Source organism: Staurois parvus, unplaced genomic scaffold (genome assembly GCF_062004578.1).
Source record: "Staurois parvus isolate SC_StPar_1 unplaced genomic scaffold, SC_StPar_1.0 ptg000831l, whole genome shotgun sequence".
Lineage (NCBI taxonomy): Eukaryota > Metazoa > Chordata > Amphibia > Anura > Ranidae > Staurois > Staurois parvus.
The window spans coordinates 103392-117537 of record NW_028318627.1 but is presented as its reverse complement, the minus strand read 5'-3'; the positions used below and the strand labels follow the sequence as shown (position 1 = coordinate 117537).

Below are 14146 nucleotides of genomic sequence, written 5' to 3'. Positions count from 1 at the left end.
CAAATACGTCTTGGCCACCCAACTGGTTACAGCTGCCTGGTGGCTAAACCCTGATCTCAATAATCCCTCTACTGTTCCTTGTATATAGAGGGCCTCACACCCCCTACCCACTGACGCCCTCCATGGAAAATGCTTAGTAATTTTTGGGTTCCTTGTCAATCTGGACCTCTTTTTGACAGCCCAACCTCTGCTGCCACCACCGCTCTCCTGTGACCAAGATAAACAACGCCTCTAATATGGATTCACACAAGTTAGTATAATCCAATATGAAGTTTGTATTAGAATTGAATGTGACTTGGTCAAAAGGAGCAAACTAAAACTGATATATGCAGCAATTATAATCACTTTATCAGTTCTGAGTAACAGTGAAGTTCCAGTAACCATTAGCAGGCATGATTTCAGAAATAATCCACTGCTTCTGAGGGGTCTGTTGAATCCCCCAGTGAGCAGAAAAACAACCAACAAGAAACAGGTAAGCTCACTGTGGGTCCTCAGAACTAGATGACAAGGATTAAATGTGGAGTGGAGAGAGCACTCATTTATAGTTGAGCAATGTATAGAGTCTTCTGTGCGCTTGTTGAGGCCCAGTTGGTATGAAGTTGAATTATTGTGTAGATCAGGGGTCTCCAAACTATGGCTCTCCAGCTATTGAAGTACTACAAGTCACATCATGCCTCTGGGAGTCTTGTCTGTGGCTGTCAGAGTCTTGCAAGGCCTCATGGGACTTACAGTTCCTCAACACCTGGAGAGCGATAGTTTGGAGACCCCTGGTGTAGATGATAGTTCCTCAGGATGGTAACACAAAAGATAATGAGGAAAAAGGGGAAAGATTAATACTCTCCTGTTTGATGGCAGTGAATTAGTGCGGGGTCCCCTAATAAGGCGCTAAATAAAAGGCAAACCTATAGAAGTGAAGGGTAACAACTGGCATAAGTGTCTCTATGGGCAAGAACAACTCTCTCTGGATGTCAAAAGCCAAATACAACAGTAGTAGGAACCCCGCTCTGCTGGGAAAAGGGAACTTATTGTTTCAGTTGGCATTGCTGTATTCTGACCTGCAACGGTATGTCCTGCAGTCAGCTTCGATGGTGAAACTGTAATGCGGATGTATCCCAACAATGGTGGCGGGGAGAACTAGGCCACAACCTGGGGCAACTATATGTAATGTTCACAACTATGTGCAGGTAGATAGCTGAGGTGACAAAACGGTAAGTGTTCTCTTAGTGGATACATGGGACTTTATCACCCGATCAATGTGAACTGGCAGATCATAGCGATCCGTCTTTCCTGGCAGATGGGGACCCCCATAGGCTCTCCGGTTCAGATTCAGCATCCCGTCTGGCCTCCTGATAATAGATTGGCTTATTGGTCAGCTTGGCAGACCGGTCAAACAGTAGGCTCTTTCCACTCCTCCCTCTCCAACTCTGGCTTCACAGCCCAGTTCAGCACTTCAGCCATCAGCACACCTCCTCCTCTCTCAGGCTCTCCCTCTGCATTCTCCTGGCCCGTCTCCCAGGCTTTGATATTTATATGCCTCCACCCACACGCTACCTCCCCTGGGAAATGTAGTCCCGGGGTGCCCTGCTCACCAGTTGAGTCCTGCTGTTCAGCATACAAGTCCCAGAGGGCTGTTCTGCCAAATGTGAGTGACCCTGAATGGCAGGCCACCGCCATCTAATGTCCATTTTATAGTACTGCAACTAACACCATTTCAATGGGTTACATATGCATTGTATTATCTGTACTGCTCGCCCGTGTTCTAACTAGGACTTTGTACATAGGAAAAAGTTTGTGACCCCTTAGAATTTCTATGGATTTCTGCAAAATCTATAATCTGATATTGAGATCTCGGGGGATGGGATGAATCACCTGTGCGCAGAGTGAAGTTTTCATTGGAGGAATTTACAATGACATCGATCTCCTCTTTGGTGATATCGCCGGCCTTCACCTGGTAAGTGACAGATCCGATCGTCATTTCATGAACCCCGGGTGATGGGTTTGTCACCTTCCCAAAGAGCTCTGTAAGACAGAAAGGAAAGGAATGCTAATAAGCAGAATGGAGGATAAAAGAAAGCCGAGTTCCCACCACCGATGATCAACTGCGCATGGAAAGATGAAAGGAGTTGTGAGCATCCAATGTTATAGACTGTGATATAGAATTATGAAGGTACCACAACTGATTTTGCTAAGTTTCTAAAATGATCTTTCTTACCTTTTTTCAAAGTTAAAAAGTTCTGTCATGTGACCATGTATCTCTTTTTCCTGATAGTGGGGGGCGGGGTTACAGGACATTGTGCAGAAACTCCATGTGCCTGGATTCCAGTCTGTTGAGACTAAGGCAAGAGGCAGCTGTGGTTGGGTGGAGTGTGTTCAAGAAGCAGGCTGTGATTGGTCAGGGGGCGTTGTGAATGAACAAACTACTCAATCCAGGCATGCTGTGTGTCTGCACAGTGTCCTGTACTTCATAAAGAGTTCTTACAAAACATACAGCCATGAGGATCATCCAAGCCGGCCTGAAGTGGTAGCACCAGAAAAACCACGCTGGTGCCTACAGTCTGGAGCCAGGCACTGTCCTTTTGGGGACAGTTTCGGGTAAGATGGCAGAGAAGCCAATGGTAAGGATTGAAAGCCAAGACCTTGGGCTGAGGTGGTTGCTGAAGTAGGCTTTTCTGGGAGCAGCTATGCTGAAGACGCTGCTGGACGAAACACACATCGAATCGTCAATACGTCACTTCTGGGTCCGGGAACGGTCAGTCATAGCGAAAGCAAGGCCTGGAGCACATATCGGACATTTCTGGCATTCACAAGCTGCAGATACTGGTGCCGGTATACAGGCACCACTCCATGTGAGTGCAAAACCGTTTGTCTTATGCTCTCAATGTATATTTAATAAATACTGCACTTGGAAGGATTTTTATCTGTCCGGTTTATCTGAGCGGTCTGGCACCAAATCTCCTGAAGGATTAACCCGCATTGAACATCATAGATGAATCGGAGATCATGCTGGGAAGCCCAATGCTTTAGCTTATGGCCATGTGAACGGAGAGCCCCTGGAGGGGAGTAACATTCTAGGAGAACCTGAGAGGATGGTCCCCTATATGACCAAAAAGCGTATCTGACCACCTTAATTGGGGTCAAAAGGTCTGCTGAGTGAGCAATTTATATATACCTTGCAGGCACGTGGTGAAGTTATGAAGTCTCCTTTTTGGGTCACAGTGTAAAGGAATAGAAAGGACTCTCACCTTTTTCCAAAACCTAAATTCACCTTTGGAGTTTTATTGATTATGTGTTTTTTTATGTTATTTATAAAGTCAGTGGAAAAGATAGCACCCACTATAGGTGCACATTTTTAATGGTTTGGTATAGGGGCATGCTGTGAAACAAGCCTCTTATATGTATATGCACATTATATATGTAGCGCCTGTCTATTTACAATTATTCATTGACTCATGGCGTGCCTGGATTTCCCCTGGGGATGTACCGCTGTATCATTTGCCTTTATAGGAAAAGTGGAAGGTGAAAGGGAAGTCCCATTGGTATCTGATTCTATGTTTAAGAAGAATCTGTATGCAGGGTGTCATAGCCCAATGTTGAGCAATGGTTTGTGGTGAAAGATCTTGGAACAGTTGACATTGATGTCTTTGGAAAGAGAGAGACTGGCTGCTCCTGGAGGCCTGAAGAAGAGCTTTCTTGGTATGAAAATAGAGCAAGCATACAATAATGTCCCAAGGAGGACCATCTGGGGTTCAGCACATAACAGCCCTATGGACCCTTTCTATCTCTAGTCTCTATAGCAGTATGAAGGGAATCAGCTCCAGAAAAGTGCCGTCACTGTAGGTTGGAGATCAAGGATAGTCTCAGGAAGTCTGGGCTCTCTATCCTTTAAGCTGCTCCATCCACATCTCAGCGAGGCCTGAATAGTGGATATCATGACAGAGCATGTCAGGGTCCTGTCCACAGCAGAAGTCCTGGAAGATCTCGCATTTCTGCCAGTACTCTACATGGCCGCAGAAGTACACATCAGCCTCAGTCTGGTGCCAGACGGCCTTTATAAGGAGACTCATCACTTCCTCTAGTTGCTGGATGATCTCTAGCTCCCTGTGCCCTGTTCCTGGTTCCTGTATCCTGTTCCCTGTGACTCTGACCTGTGATTTCCTGTTACCGATTCGGCTTGCTCCTGGACCTGTCTACTCTGCTTTACCCCTGATCTGACCTCGGCCTGGCTTACGGATACTCACTCTCTCTCTCTCTCTCTCTCTCTCTCGCTCCTCTGTGTATGACCTCGGCTATCCCATCTGAATACATCTGCTCTGATTCCCACCTGGTACCTGACCTTGGCTTGAACCGACTACCCAGTAAGCATCTAAATCCCGGAAGGGCTTTCATACCACGCACAGACGCCTCCTGTCTGCAGACCTATCTCTGAGCACCAGCTGTGCTTCTGAGTGGACCACCAACCAGCACTCCTACAGGCGACCTGTACTTTGGGCCTGACTCCCACTGTCCCACTCTCAGGGGAGTCCGGAACTTAGCCGCAAGGGAAGCCCTCTCTCCATTGGCCTCCATCACCAGGTACGTGATAGTGCATCTGCCACCGGCCTACACTTTCCTGGATAATAATACAAGGAGAATCCAAGCCTTGCCAGACAGACTGCTTAACATTACTCCAGAGCACCAACTTTAGCTGTTTGGAGATGCATCAATGGATTGTTATCCTTCCAGACCTCGAACTTGGCTCCTGTCAGGTACTCAAAGTGTTCGGTGACCATTGTCTGACATCCATTCATAGATTCCAAGTGGTCAGATAGGGTGTAACTAGCTTGTGGTTTACTAAATTGGTGAAAAGTTTGAAACTGAAAATGCAAAACAGCGTCAGCATGGCAAACAACACGCAGATCTGAGAATAATACCAAACAGATTATGAAAGCTGCACAAACTTGATTGCAACCCTCTCAGTGAAGTCCCGGGTAGCCTTGGTAACACAGGTTGAAGGGGTTCGAGGCCCAAGGCTACCACACTGGAACTGGAACACTCACACAGCACTTGGGTATATGGTCTTCACACTAGCTGGGTCATCTGAAGAAGCTGCATGTTATGAGACTGCTGCCCACATGCTGGTTCTGACAATAGAGGGCCTCTCATCTGGCTGCAGATGACCTGCCCAGCTACCTCTACCTCATTAGATGTGGCCTCTCAGAGCCACTGAGGGAAGGAAGGAACCCAAGGGGGGTTTATAGGAAAGGAGCTAAAGGGACATGTGCCTGTATCTGACAATGGTGAGTACTCACAGATGAGTTGAAACCCTGAAGCTCCCCATAGCCAGGATCTATGGAGGAGTGATGGGCAGAAAGCCATTGCTGAAAAAACTATAATACATCAATTTTTGGGTTTGTCAAATCGAAATATAGAGATCCACCAGTGATCTATAGACACAGTATACAGTGCATGGTGGTGGGGGTGTCGTGCTGTCATTAGGCTTCTCATCAGCAGAGATGGAGGGATAGGTCAGGGATGGAGCTAAATACAGGCAAAGGTGAGCTGCACCCCCCAACCTGAATGTATTAGATTGGCCCGGCCAATGTGTATGGCTACATCTTTCCTTTGCAACATTCGGCCAGACATTTCAAATATATTATCATTAGGATACAATGAGTGTTTATTACCTGCAATATCGAAGGATTCAATGAAGGATTCAGATGCTCCATAATCCTACAAAACACCAAAATGATCAATTATTACATCAGTGGGATTTGTGTGCAATAATTTGTTCATCAATCCACCCAATAGCAGATGCAGCAACCCCTCCAGATTATTATTATTATACAGGATTTATATAGCGCAGTTCGCTCAGCTCTTTACATTATGGTGGGAGACAATACACGAGACCTTACAGTAACAATACAATTCAATACACAAGGGTTTCGAGGGCCCTGCTCCCTGGAGCTTACAATCTAGTAGGGAGGGGATAGTGGTACAGGAGGAAATAGCTGTGGGGGATGGAATGGTTGGACGAGTAGAGGAGTTCAATATTAGCTGAGGGAGGGTAGGCTTCCCTGAAGAGATAGGTTTTCAGAGTGCGCCTAAAGGTGAGTAGAGTATTCGATCGTCTGATGGATTGGGGTAGGGAGTTCCAGAGGATGGGGAAGCCCTGGAGAAGTCCTGGAGACGAGCATGGGAGGAGGAGACAAGGGAGCTAGAGAGTAGGAGGTCTTGTGAGGAGCGGAGTGTGCGTGTTGGGTGGTATTTGGAGACAAGATCGGTGATGCAATTTGGGGCAGTATGATGGACAGCTTTGTATGTCAGTGTTAGCGTTTTGAATTTTATCCGTTGGGCAATTGGAAGCCAGTGGAAGGATTGGCAGAGGGGGGTGGAGGACATTGAATGGAGGCCAGTGGAGGGATTGGCAGAGGGGGGTAGCGGATACGGAACGGTTAGTAAGGTGGATGAGTCTGGCCGCAGCATTCATGATAGACTGAAGCGGGGATAGCCTGTGGCGAGGCAGGCCAATGAGGAGGGAGTTACAATAGTCAAGTTGTGATATGATGAGGGAGTGAATGAGTTGCTTAGTGGTTTCCGGGGTTAGGAACGTGCATATCTTGGAGATGTTGAGGAGGTGAAGTCTACATGAGTTTGTCAGCGTTTGGACCTGGCGCTAAAAGACTTCTATGTTATATTTAGTTCTTGGCTTCACTTTAGTGCAGCGGTGTTTGATTGCTTTGGTCTTTTCAGGGTTTCCTGAGCTGAGAGTTTCATAAGTCCCACAAGCCTCTGAAAGAAGTCTCCATATACACGTGCAGGAGCCCAGAATGGAGTGCTTTGTTCTCAATCACAGTACAGCGCTAGAAGTAATAAACATAAAACAACCTGACTGGTATTTGAAATACCGATATAGAATAAACTTAAGTCCAAGAGATAACTAATAATAGTGACAAAGTGTCCAGTGAGTTAAAGTTCAAAACTAATCATTAAAGGTAGCAGGTGTCTCAGCTATCTCATCTCCATGTGAGCAAATGGTGATCCGGTGAAGGGCGAAATGGTAAAAATGCGCACTCACTGGAAGCGAAATTTTAATGCGCATTAATCATATCTCCTTATGGTACAGCCTGCTATAGAAAATTCCTCCTCTGTTAAATGGGTTGTCACTCAGAGGGGTCTGGTCAAAGGCTTCCCTCCTTGGATCTGGACAGGTCACCTGCGGTCCTGGGAGGAGGCTCAATTGCTCAGTGTGGGGCAAAAACCAGAAATGCCCATAGTGTAGTAGATTAAAGGTAATTTATTAAAAGAATATTAAAATATTTAAGAAACATATATACACAGGAACAATATAGTCCTAGTAAGAATGACAGGTATTAGGCAGGCTATGAAGGTATGGAGAGCTGCTCACATAGGCATAAATGGCAGCAATCCGGGCTGCTCCAACCATAAGCATGTAATAGCACTAACCAGCTGGCTTTGACCAGACCCCTCTGAGTGACAACCCATTTAACAGAGGAGGAATTTTCTATAACAGGCTGTACCATAAGGAGATCTGATTAATGCGCATTAAAGTTGCGCTTCCGGTGAGTGCGCATTTTTACCATTTCGCCCTTCACCGGATCACCATTTGCTCACATGGAGGTGAGATAGCTGAGACAATGTCAAGGTCCTACCTTTTTACCAGAGGTTATGTTACTCCATGTGCTGGCATCCATCTTGGATTTCTGCAGAGCATGGTGGGAATCTTTTATGCCTTCAGGTCTCTGAGGTCCATCCCCCAGAGGGGTGTGGCTGATGACATATAAGCCTGTGTTCCGCACATGCTCTTTGCACTTGTGTCTTGGTGTTGCTGTTGCTCTGTTCTGACTCTCGTGACTCTCCTGGAATCTGACTTGGCTTGTGACCTGACCATTCTTTGTGGTCTCCTTTGATCTGACCCTCCGTTGCTGAACCCGGCTCGTGACCTGTGATTCTCGTCTGCTGTCCTGTACCGTTTTGTCTCGTTGTTGTTGACCCGGCCTGCCTGACTACTCTATTGTCTTTACCACTAGCTACATGCCATTGGCGGCGGCCATTACCACAGCTAGGGTGCCTCGGGGGCCGCAACCTGGTTCCTGGCTGCGTCAAGTCCATCCCCACCATTAGGGGCCCTGGTGAAGGGCAGCCTGGGACTTAGACTCCGCGCCCTGAGGGACTTCGGTCTGTGGGTGGTGGTTGTCGTCAGCCAGTGCGTTACATTGTTATTAGGCCTGCCTGTCCGTTTCCCAGCTCCTGCCCTGACATTACACAAGTGCCATGAATCCTGACGGTGCAGGTACGCCCCCGCTCCCAACGTTAGTCGCCAGACTCGATCAACAGGATCACCTGTTGGATCAGTTCGCTCAGGCGTTGCAAACTCTGCTTGCACGCACTGCACACCTTGCTCCTGGTGCTATTAGGCCGGTAGTCGCTCCGGGGGTCTCTTCCGCTGCGACTCCGCTTGTTGTGCCCACCACCTCGGCTGCTGCGTCATCGGCGGCACCCAGAGGTATGACTGGTTCTGCCCCTCTTCCACAGCGCTTTGGGGGTGAGCCAAGTCAGTGTCGCGGGTTCCTCAACCAGGTGGGCATTTATTTTGAGCTAATACCCCACGCCTTTCCGTCTGAGAGGTCAAAGGTGGGGTTCCTAATATCGGTGCTCTCAGACAAGGCCTTGGCCTGGGCAATCCCTTATGGGAGAGGAACGACCCGGTGATTCAAGATTTTTCCGGTTTTGTCGATGCCTTCCGCAGGGTATTCGACGTACCGACTCGTTCCGCCTCGGCGGCCAAGCTGCTCATGACCATGCATCAGGGTTCACGGACCGTGGCCAAGTACGCCATAGAGTTTCATACCCTGGCGGCAGAGGTGGGTTGGAACAATGAGGCTCTGGTGGCTGCGTTTTCTCAGGGTCTTTCTGACACATTGAAGGACAAGATTGCAGCTAAGGAACTGCCTGTGGAGTTGGAGGAGCTCATCTCTTTCCTGATCCTGATTGACACCAGGCTCAGGGAGAGGCCTTCATTCAAGGAACACCTGCGGAGGCCTTCCAATCGACTGGCACCTGCATTTTCTGTCCCACCCGTTCCTCCCTCTCCTCCCACGCCTCCTGGGGATGGCTTGTCTGGTGGTGAGCCCATGCAGCTGGGGTTTGCTCGCCTTTCCGAGGGAGAGCGGGCCGCTCGGCATCGGGAGGGTCGCTGCCTGTACTGTGGCCTCGATAGGCACTTTCGTCGGTCTTGTCCGGTCCGTCCGGAAACGCTCGCACCTGAGATCCTGTCGGGGACAGATCTTGGGTGGAGTTTCCTCGTCCCCGGCGTGCCGCAAGGATAAACCACTGATCACCGTTGTCCTCTCTTGGAAGGAGGGCTCGGTGATGGCCCAGGCGTTGGTAGATTCTGGGGCCGGTGGGTTGTTCTTGGACAGCTCGTTTGCTGCGCAGCACTCCATTCCCCTGCAGGCTCATGCTACCCCATTGGTTCTCGAAGCAATAGATGGCAGGCCCCTGCAACCGCCGCAGGTTACCCACGAGACTCTGCCAATTGAGGTAGCTATTGGGGCTGTTCACAGGGAGTTGGCCTGTTTTCAGGTGATTTCTTCCCCACACTATTCGGTGGTTTTGGGGTATCCTTGGCTCCAGAGGCACAATCCAACCTTCAATTGGCGAACAGCCGAGATCCTCTCATGGTCTCCACGGTGTGGGGCTGGGTGCATCTGGGGGCCGGTTAAGGTGTTGTGTGCCTCCTCAAACTCTGCGTTGCCCACCAACTATGGGGAGTACCTGGATGTCTTTGATAAGGTACGCGCTGGTGCCTTACCTCCGCATCGTCCTTACGACTGCGCCATATCCTTGCAACCCGGTGCCACTCCTCCGCGTGGCAGGGTGTACCCTCTCTCGGTTGCGGAGAATAAGGCCATGGAGGAGTATGTTGTGGATGCACTTTCCCGGGGGCACATTCATAAGTCTACCTCTCCAGCAGGAGCAGGTTTTTTTTTTGTAAAGAAGAAGGGTGGTGAATTGAGGCCTTGCATCGATTATAGGGGTCTCAATCGAATCACCACTAAGAATGCCTACCCGATTCCTTTGATTTCTGAGCTGTTCGATCGCCTTAAAGGAGCAACAGTCTTTACTAAACTCGACCTCAGGGCGGCGTACAACCTCGTACGGATCAAACAGGGGGATGAGTGGAAGACCGCGTTTAACACCAGAACCGGGCACTATGAATACCTGGTGATGCCCTTCGGGTTGTGTAACGCGCCCGCGGTTTTTCAGGAATTCATAAATGATGTCCTTCCTGACTTGTTGCAGCAGTGCGTGGTAGTTTACCTGGATGACATCCTGGTTTACTCTACCTCCATGGAGTCCCATATTCAGGATGTCAAGCAGGTGCTGCAACGATTACGGGAGAACAAACTCTTTTGTAAGCTCGAGAAGAGCGAGTTCCATCGATCCCAAGTTGCCTTTTTGGGCTACATCATCTCCGCGGAGGGATTCTCCATGGACCCTCAGAAGGTTGCGGCGGTTCTGCAGTGGCCTCGTCCCAATGGTCTTCGGCCCATTCAGCGCTTTCTGGGTTTTGCCAACTACTATCGGAAGTTCATCAGGAACTTCTCCACGTTGGCGAAACCTCTCTCTGATTTAACCAAAAAGGGGAGTAACCCTCACAAGTGGCCACCCGAGGCCATCTCAGCCTTCGAGGCCCTGAAGTCCACCTTCGTTTCGGCCCCGATTCTGTCTCATCCCAATCCTGGGTTGCCTTTTGTCCTCGAGGTTGATGCATCTGAGATGGGAGTGGGAGCCCTCTTGTCTCAGCGTCGGTCACCCGAGGGACCCCTACTTCCTTGTGGGTTCTACTCCAAGAAGCTTTCCTCCGCAGAGTGCAACTACCAGATTGGAGACAGGAAGTTGTTGGCCATTATTCTGGCTCTCAAGGAATGGAGGCATGTTCCTGGTTCCTGGATGTCACACCTTTTGTGTGTCAATCAGGTTATCACTTTCTGGGAAAACCAGTTTGGAGCGAATGACAGCAGACGGTCTGCCTGATGTGGAAAGCTCTATAGGTAATATTCACATCAAAGAAGGATGTTTCATCTCTCAATAAAGCTAAAATATTAGTTGCAGAGATATGAACATACTCCCTTCTTGTAGGCCATTCTGTGCGCTGCATTTGCATATGAAAATCATATTTGTGGCTTGGGGAGAAAGCCAGGAAAATGCAGGAAATGATTAGGGGGCGTGGCATCACGACAGTCGGATGGTGTTTGGTACTGTTGCAATCGGGCTGACGCGCTGGTGTCGGAAATCCAATCCCCGACTTGGTGTTTAGGCCCGTCTTGGCCCAATTGAACTTGGGCAGGTCCACACACAGTACCCCTTGTGGACAGGTCAGGACCACCCCCCCCAGGGTCAATTGGCCGAAGACTAATGTCCCGCCCATGTCCAAATCCCAATAAATTGAGTACACGGATATTTGGACATTTGTGATCCGTACGGAGCTGGTCGATCGAGTAGCGGATTGCTGATTTTCTGGCTTGCTCCAGCCGCAGGGTAACGTGTTATTCTGTCTTTTTATTCCCTTTTTATTTTATAGTAATTAGTCATTTGTGTGTCTTCTTATATCTTTTGTATTTTCTGTAACTTGTTATCTTTTGTACATATTTTATGCTCCGCCCACTTTGGGAAATTAAATCTTAAAATGAATTAGTGACTTCTGTGTATTTAAGCTCGGGCTCATATCTCCGGAGAGACTAGATTGGTGGGATTAGATTGTATTGTATTTTAGTGCCTTTAAAACGCTCGGTTAAGCTCATTGCCAATCTGTATGCAACTGCACTGTGTGTGGGCAGATTGCACGCAGATTGCAAAGGTAACAGATCTGCCAGACGGAGATCTGTGTGTGTGGGGTGTCTCAACAGACCATTCTGCGGATAAACTGTTGGATGGTGGAAGACTACCTTTGTGGTGTGTCTGGTGTGGGGGTGGGTGGACAGTGGAAGGGTGATAACACCGGGGTTCTGGCTTGTGGAATAGCTGGAGGAATCCTAGAAGGGGGTAATTACTAAACTGGTCCTCAGCTCTAATCCACGCACCAGATTGTATGTAAGATTCCTATCTGCCAGTGTGTGTGGTCAGCTAGCTGGATTGGAGTGGAGTCTCCATCTGCTGCTGTCAGGCACCGCCCAACGGGATCTCTAGTGATCCACAGAACGGGATTCCCCAGGATGCGGAGTCTAAGTCCCAGTCTGCCTTTTCACCAGGGCCCCTGATGGTGGGGATGGACTTGGTGCAAGACTGAAACCAGGTCGCGACCCCTGGATGCACCCAACTATGGTAGAGGGGTCCCGCTGAGGGTATGTGCCTGGGGTGAGCCTGCTGTGAAGGGGCTGACAGGTCCAGGTCCCGAGCGGGATGGATGGATGACAGTCAGGAGTGAGCGTGGTCAGACTAGCCGGGTCGGTAACGGTGGAGGCAGAGAGGTACCAAGCAGAAGACGGAGAGTAGCCGGGTCACAAGCCAAGGTTCAGCAACGGGAGGTTCAATAACAGTAATGGCAGGCAGAGGAATAGTCAGGGACGAGCCGGGGGTCAGAGCAGGAGAAGGTCAGCACGAATCAGGACAGGCAGGGTCGGCAACGCACTTCAGGAACTCAGGTAACAGGAACTAGACCTTGCGGCAATCTGATCACCGCCTGGCCAGTTTAAATAGTGCACCCTGCACCGTCATCGGTGCCAGGCACGTGCCCGCGTGCGTGGCCGCAATTGCCGCCACGGATGTCCATGTCCTAATGCCCGCATATTAATGCGCCTCAGCGATCTGCGCATGTGCAGATTCGTGTGCCGCGGCGAAACCCGTGGTCCCTGACAGCTGGTGGGCAGAGGTAGTGCGGGCTGTGAAAGGTATCACGGCTGATCTTACATACAGTTTGAGATATTCAAGTGTAAGTCCCCTTTATTCCCTCTTTACCCCCCTGTCATGGCCGCACATGCGCGCCTCGGTTAGCTAGTCACTGTGGGCGTGGCGTGTGGGGGACTCATGACAGGGAAATCCATGACAAGGATTTCAGGGTGTGCGAGTGTTTATTTACTGGCTGATTTTAATGAGACAACCGGTGTATTGGCTGCACTCTGCACATCGCCCCCCCTCACGTCACAATCCCCATCGCTCATTTTATCAGATTTTACAGCTCAGGAAAAGTATCCTGAGTTCCCTGTGAGCCGGGGAGGGGGGGGGGGTCGGGGTCGGGGGGGACCTGAGCAATGTACCGAAATGAAAGGAGAACTGTCTGTAATGCTGCACAGCAACCAATCAGGTTCAGTCTTTTTTTATTTAATGCCTTCTCTTCTAAAGGTTTGAATCTGATTACTTACTGCTGTGTAACACAGACAGTTCACATTACAGAGAGGCCCAGTGAAGACCACATCAATGCAGGCCATTAGAAGCCACCAGAAGAGAAGGAAGGAGCACAGACAATACACATTATTCTGGGACCCCTGACACTGATGGGCAGCTTACCTGCCCCCCATCTCCTGTCCTGTGTACCCTGCCCCCCATATCCTGTCCCGTGTACCCTGCCCCCCATCTCCTGTCCCTTATATCCTGCCCCCCATCTCCCGTCCTGTATATCCTGCCCCCCATCTCCTGTCCTGTGTACCCTGCCCCCATCTCCTGTCCTGTATATCCCCCCCATCTCCTGTCCTGTATATCCCCCCATCTCCTGTCCTGTATATCCCCCCCATCTCCTGTCCTGTATATATCCTGCCCCCCATCTCCTGTCCTGTATGCCCCCCATCTCCTGTCCTGTATATATCCTGCCCCCCATCTCCTGTCCTGTATACCCTGCCCCCCCATCTCCTGTCCCATTTATCCTGTCCCCCATCTCCTGTCCTATATATCCCCCCCATCTCCTGTCCTGTATATATCCTGCCCCCCATCTCCTGTCCTGTATACCCCCCCATCTCCTGTCCTGTATACCCTGCCCCCCATCTCCTGTCCCTTATATCCTGCCCCCCATCTCCTGTCCTGTATACCCCCCCCCCATCTCCTGTCCTGTATACCCTGCCCCCCATCTCCTGTCCCGTGTACCCTGCCCCCCATCTCCTGTCCCGTATATCCCTGCACCCCATCTCCTGTGTATATCCTGCCCCCCATCTCC

The 14146-nt window shown here is 49.8% G+C and overlaps 1 protein-coding gene across 1 annotated transcript in view; it reads right to left on the bottom strand.

Annotated features, from left to right (window-relative positions):
- Nucleotides 1-14146, bottom strand: part of LOC149443803 (protein mono-ADP-ribosyltransferase PARP15-like) — a 148616-nt gene that overhangs the window by 116167 nt on the left and 18303 nt on the right. Inside the window, exons 3-4 of the mRNA XM_089655261.1 lie at nt 5664-5709; nt 1870-2019 (exon numbers count right to left, since the gene is read on the bottom strand). Coding sequence (XP_089511387.1) covers nt 1870-2019; nt 5664-5709 — 196 coding nt within the window. The remainder of the gene's footprint in view (nt 1-1869; nt 2020-5663; nt 5710-14146) is intronic.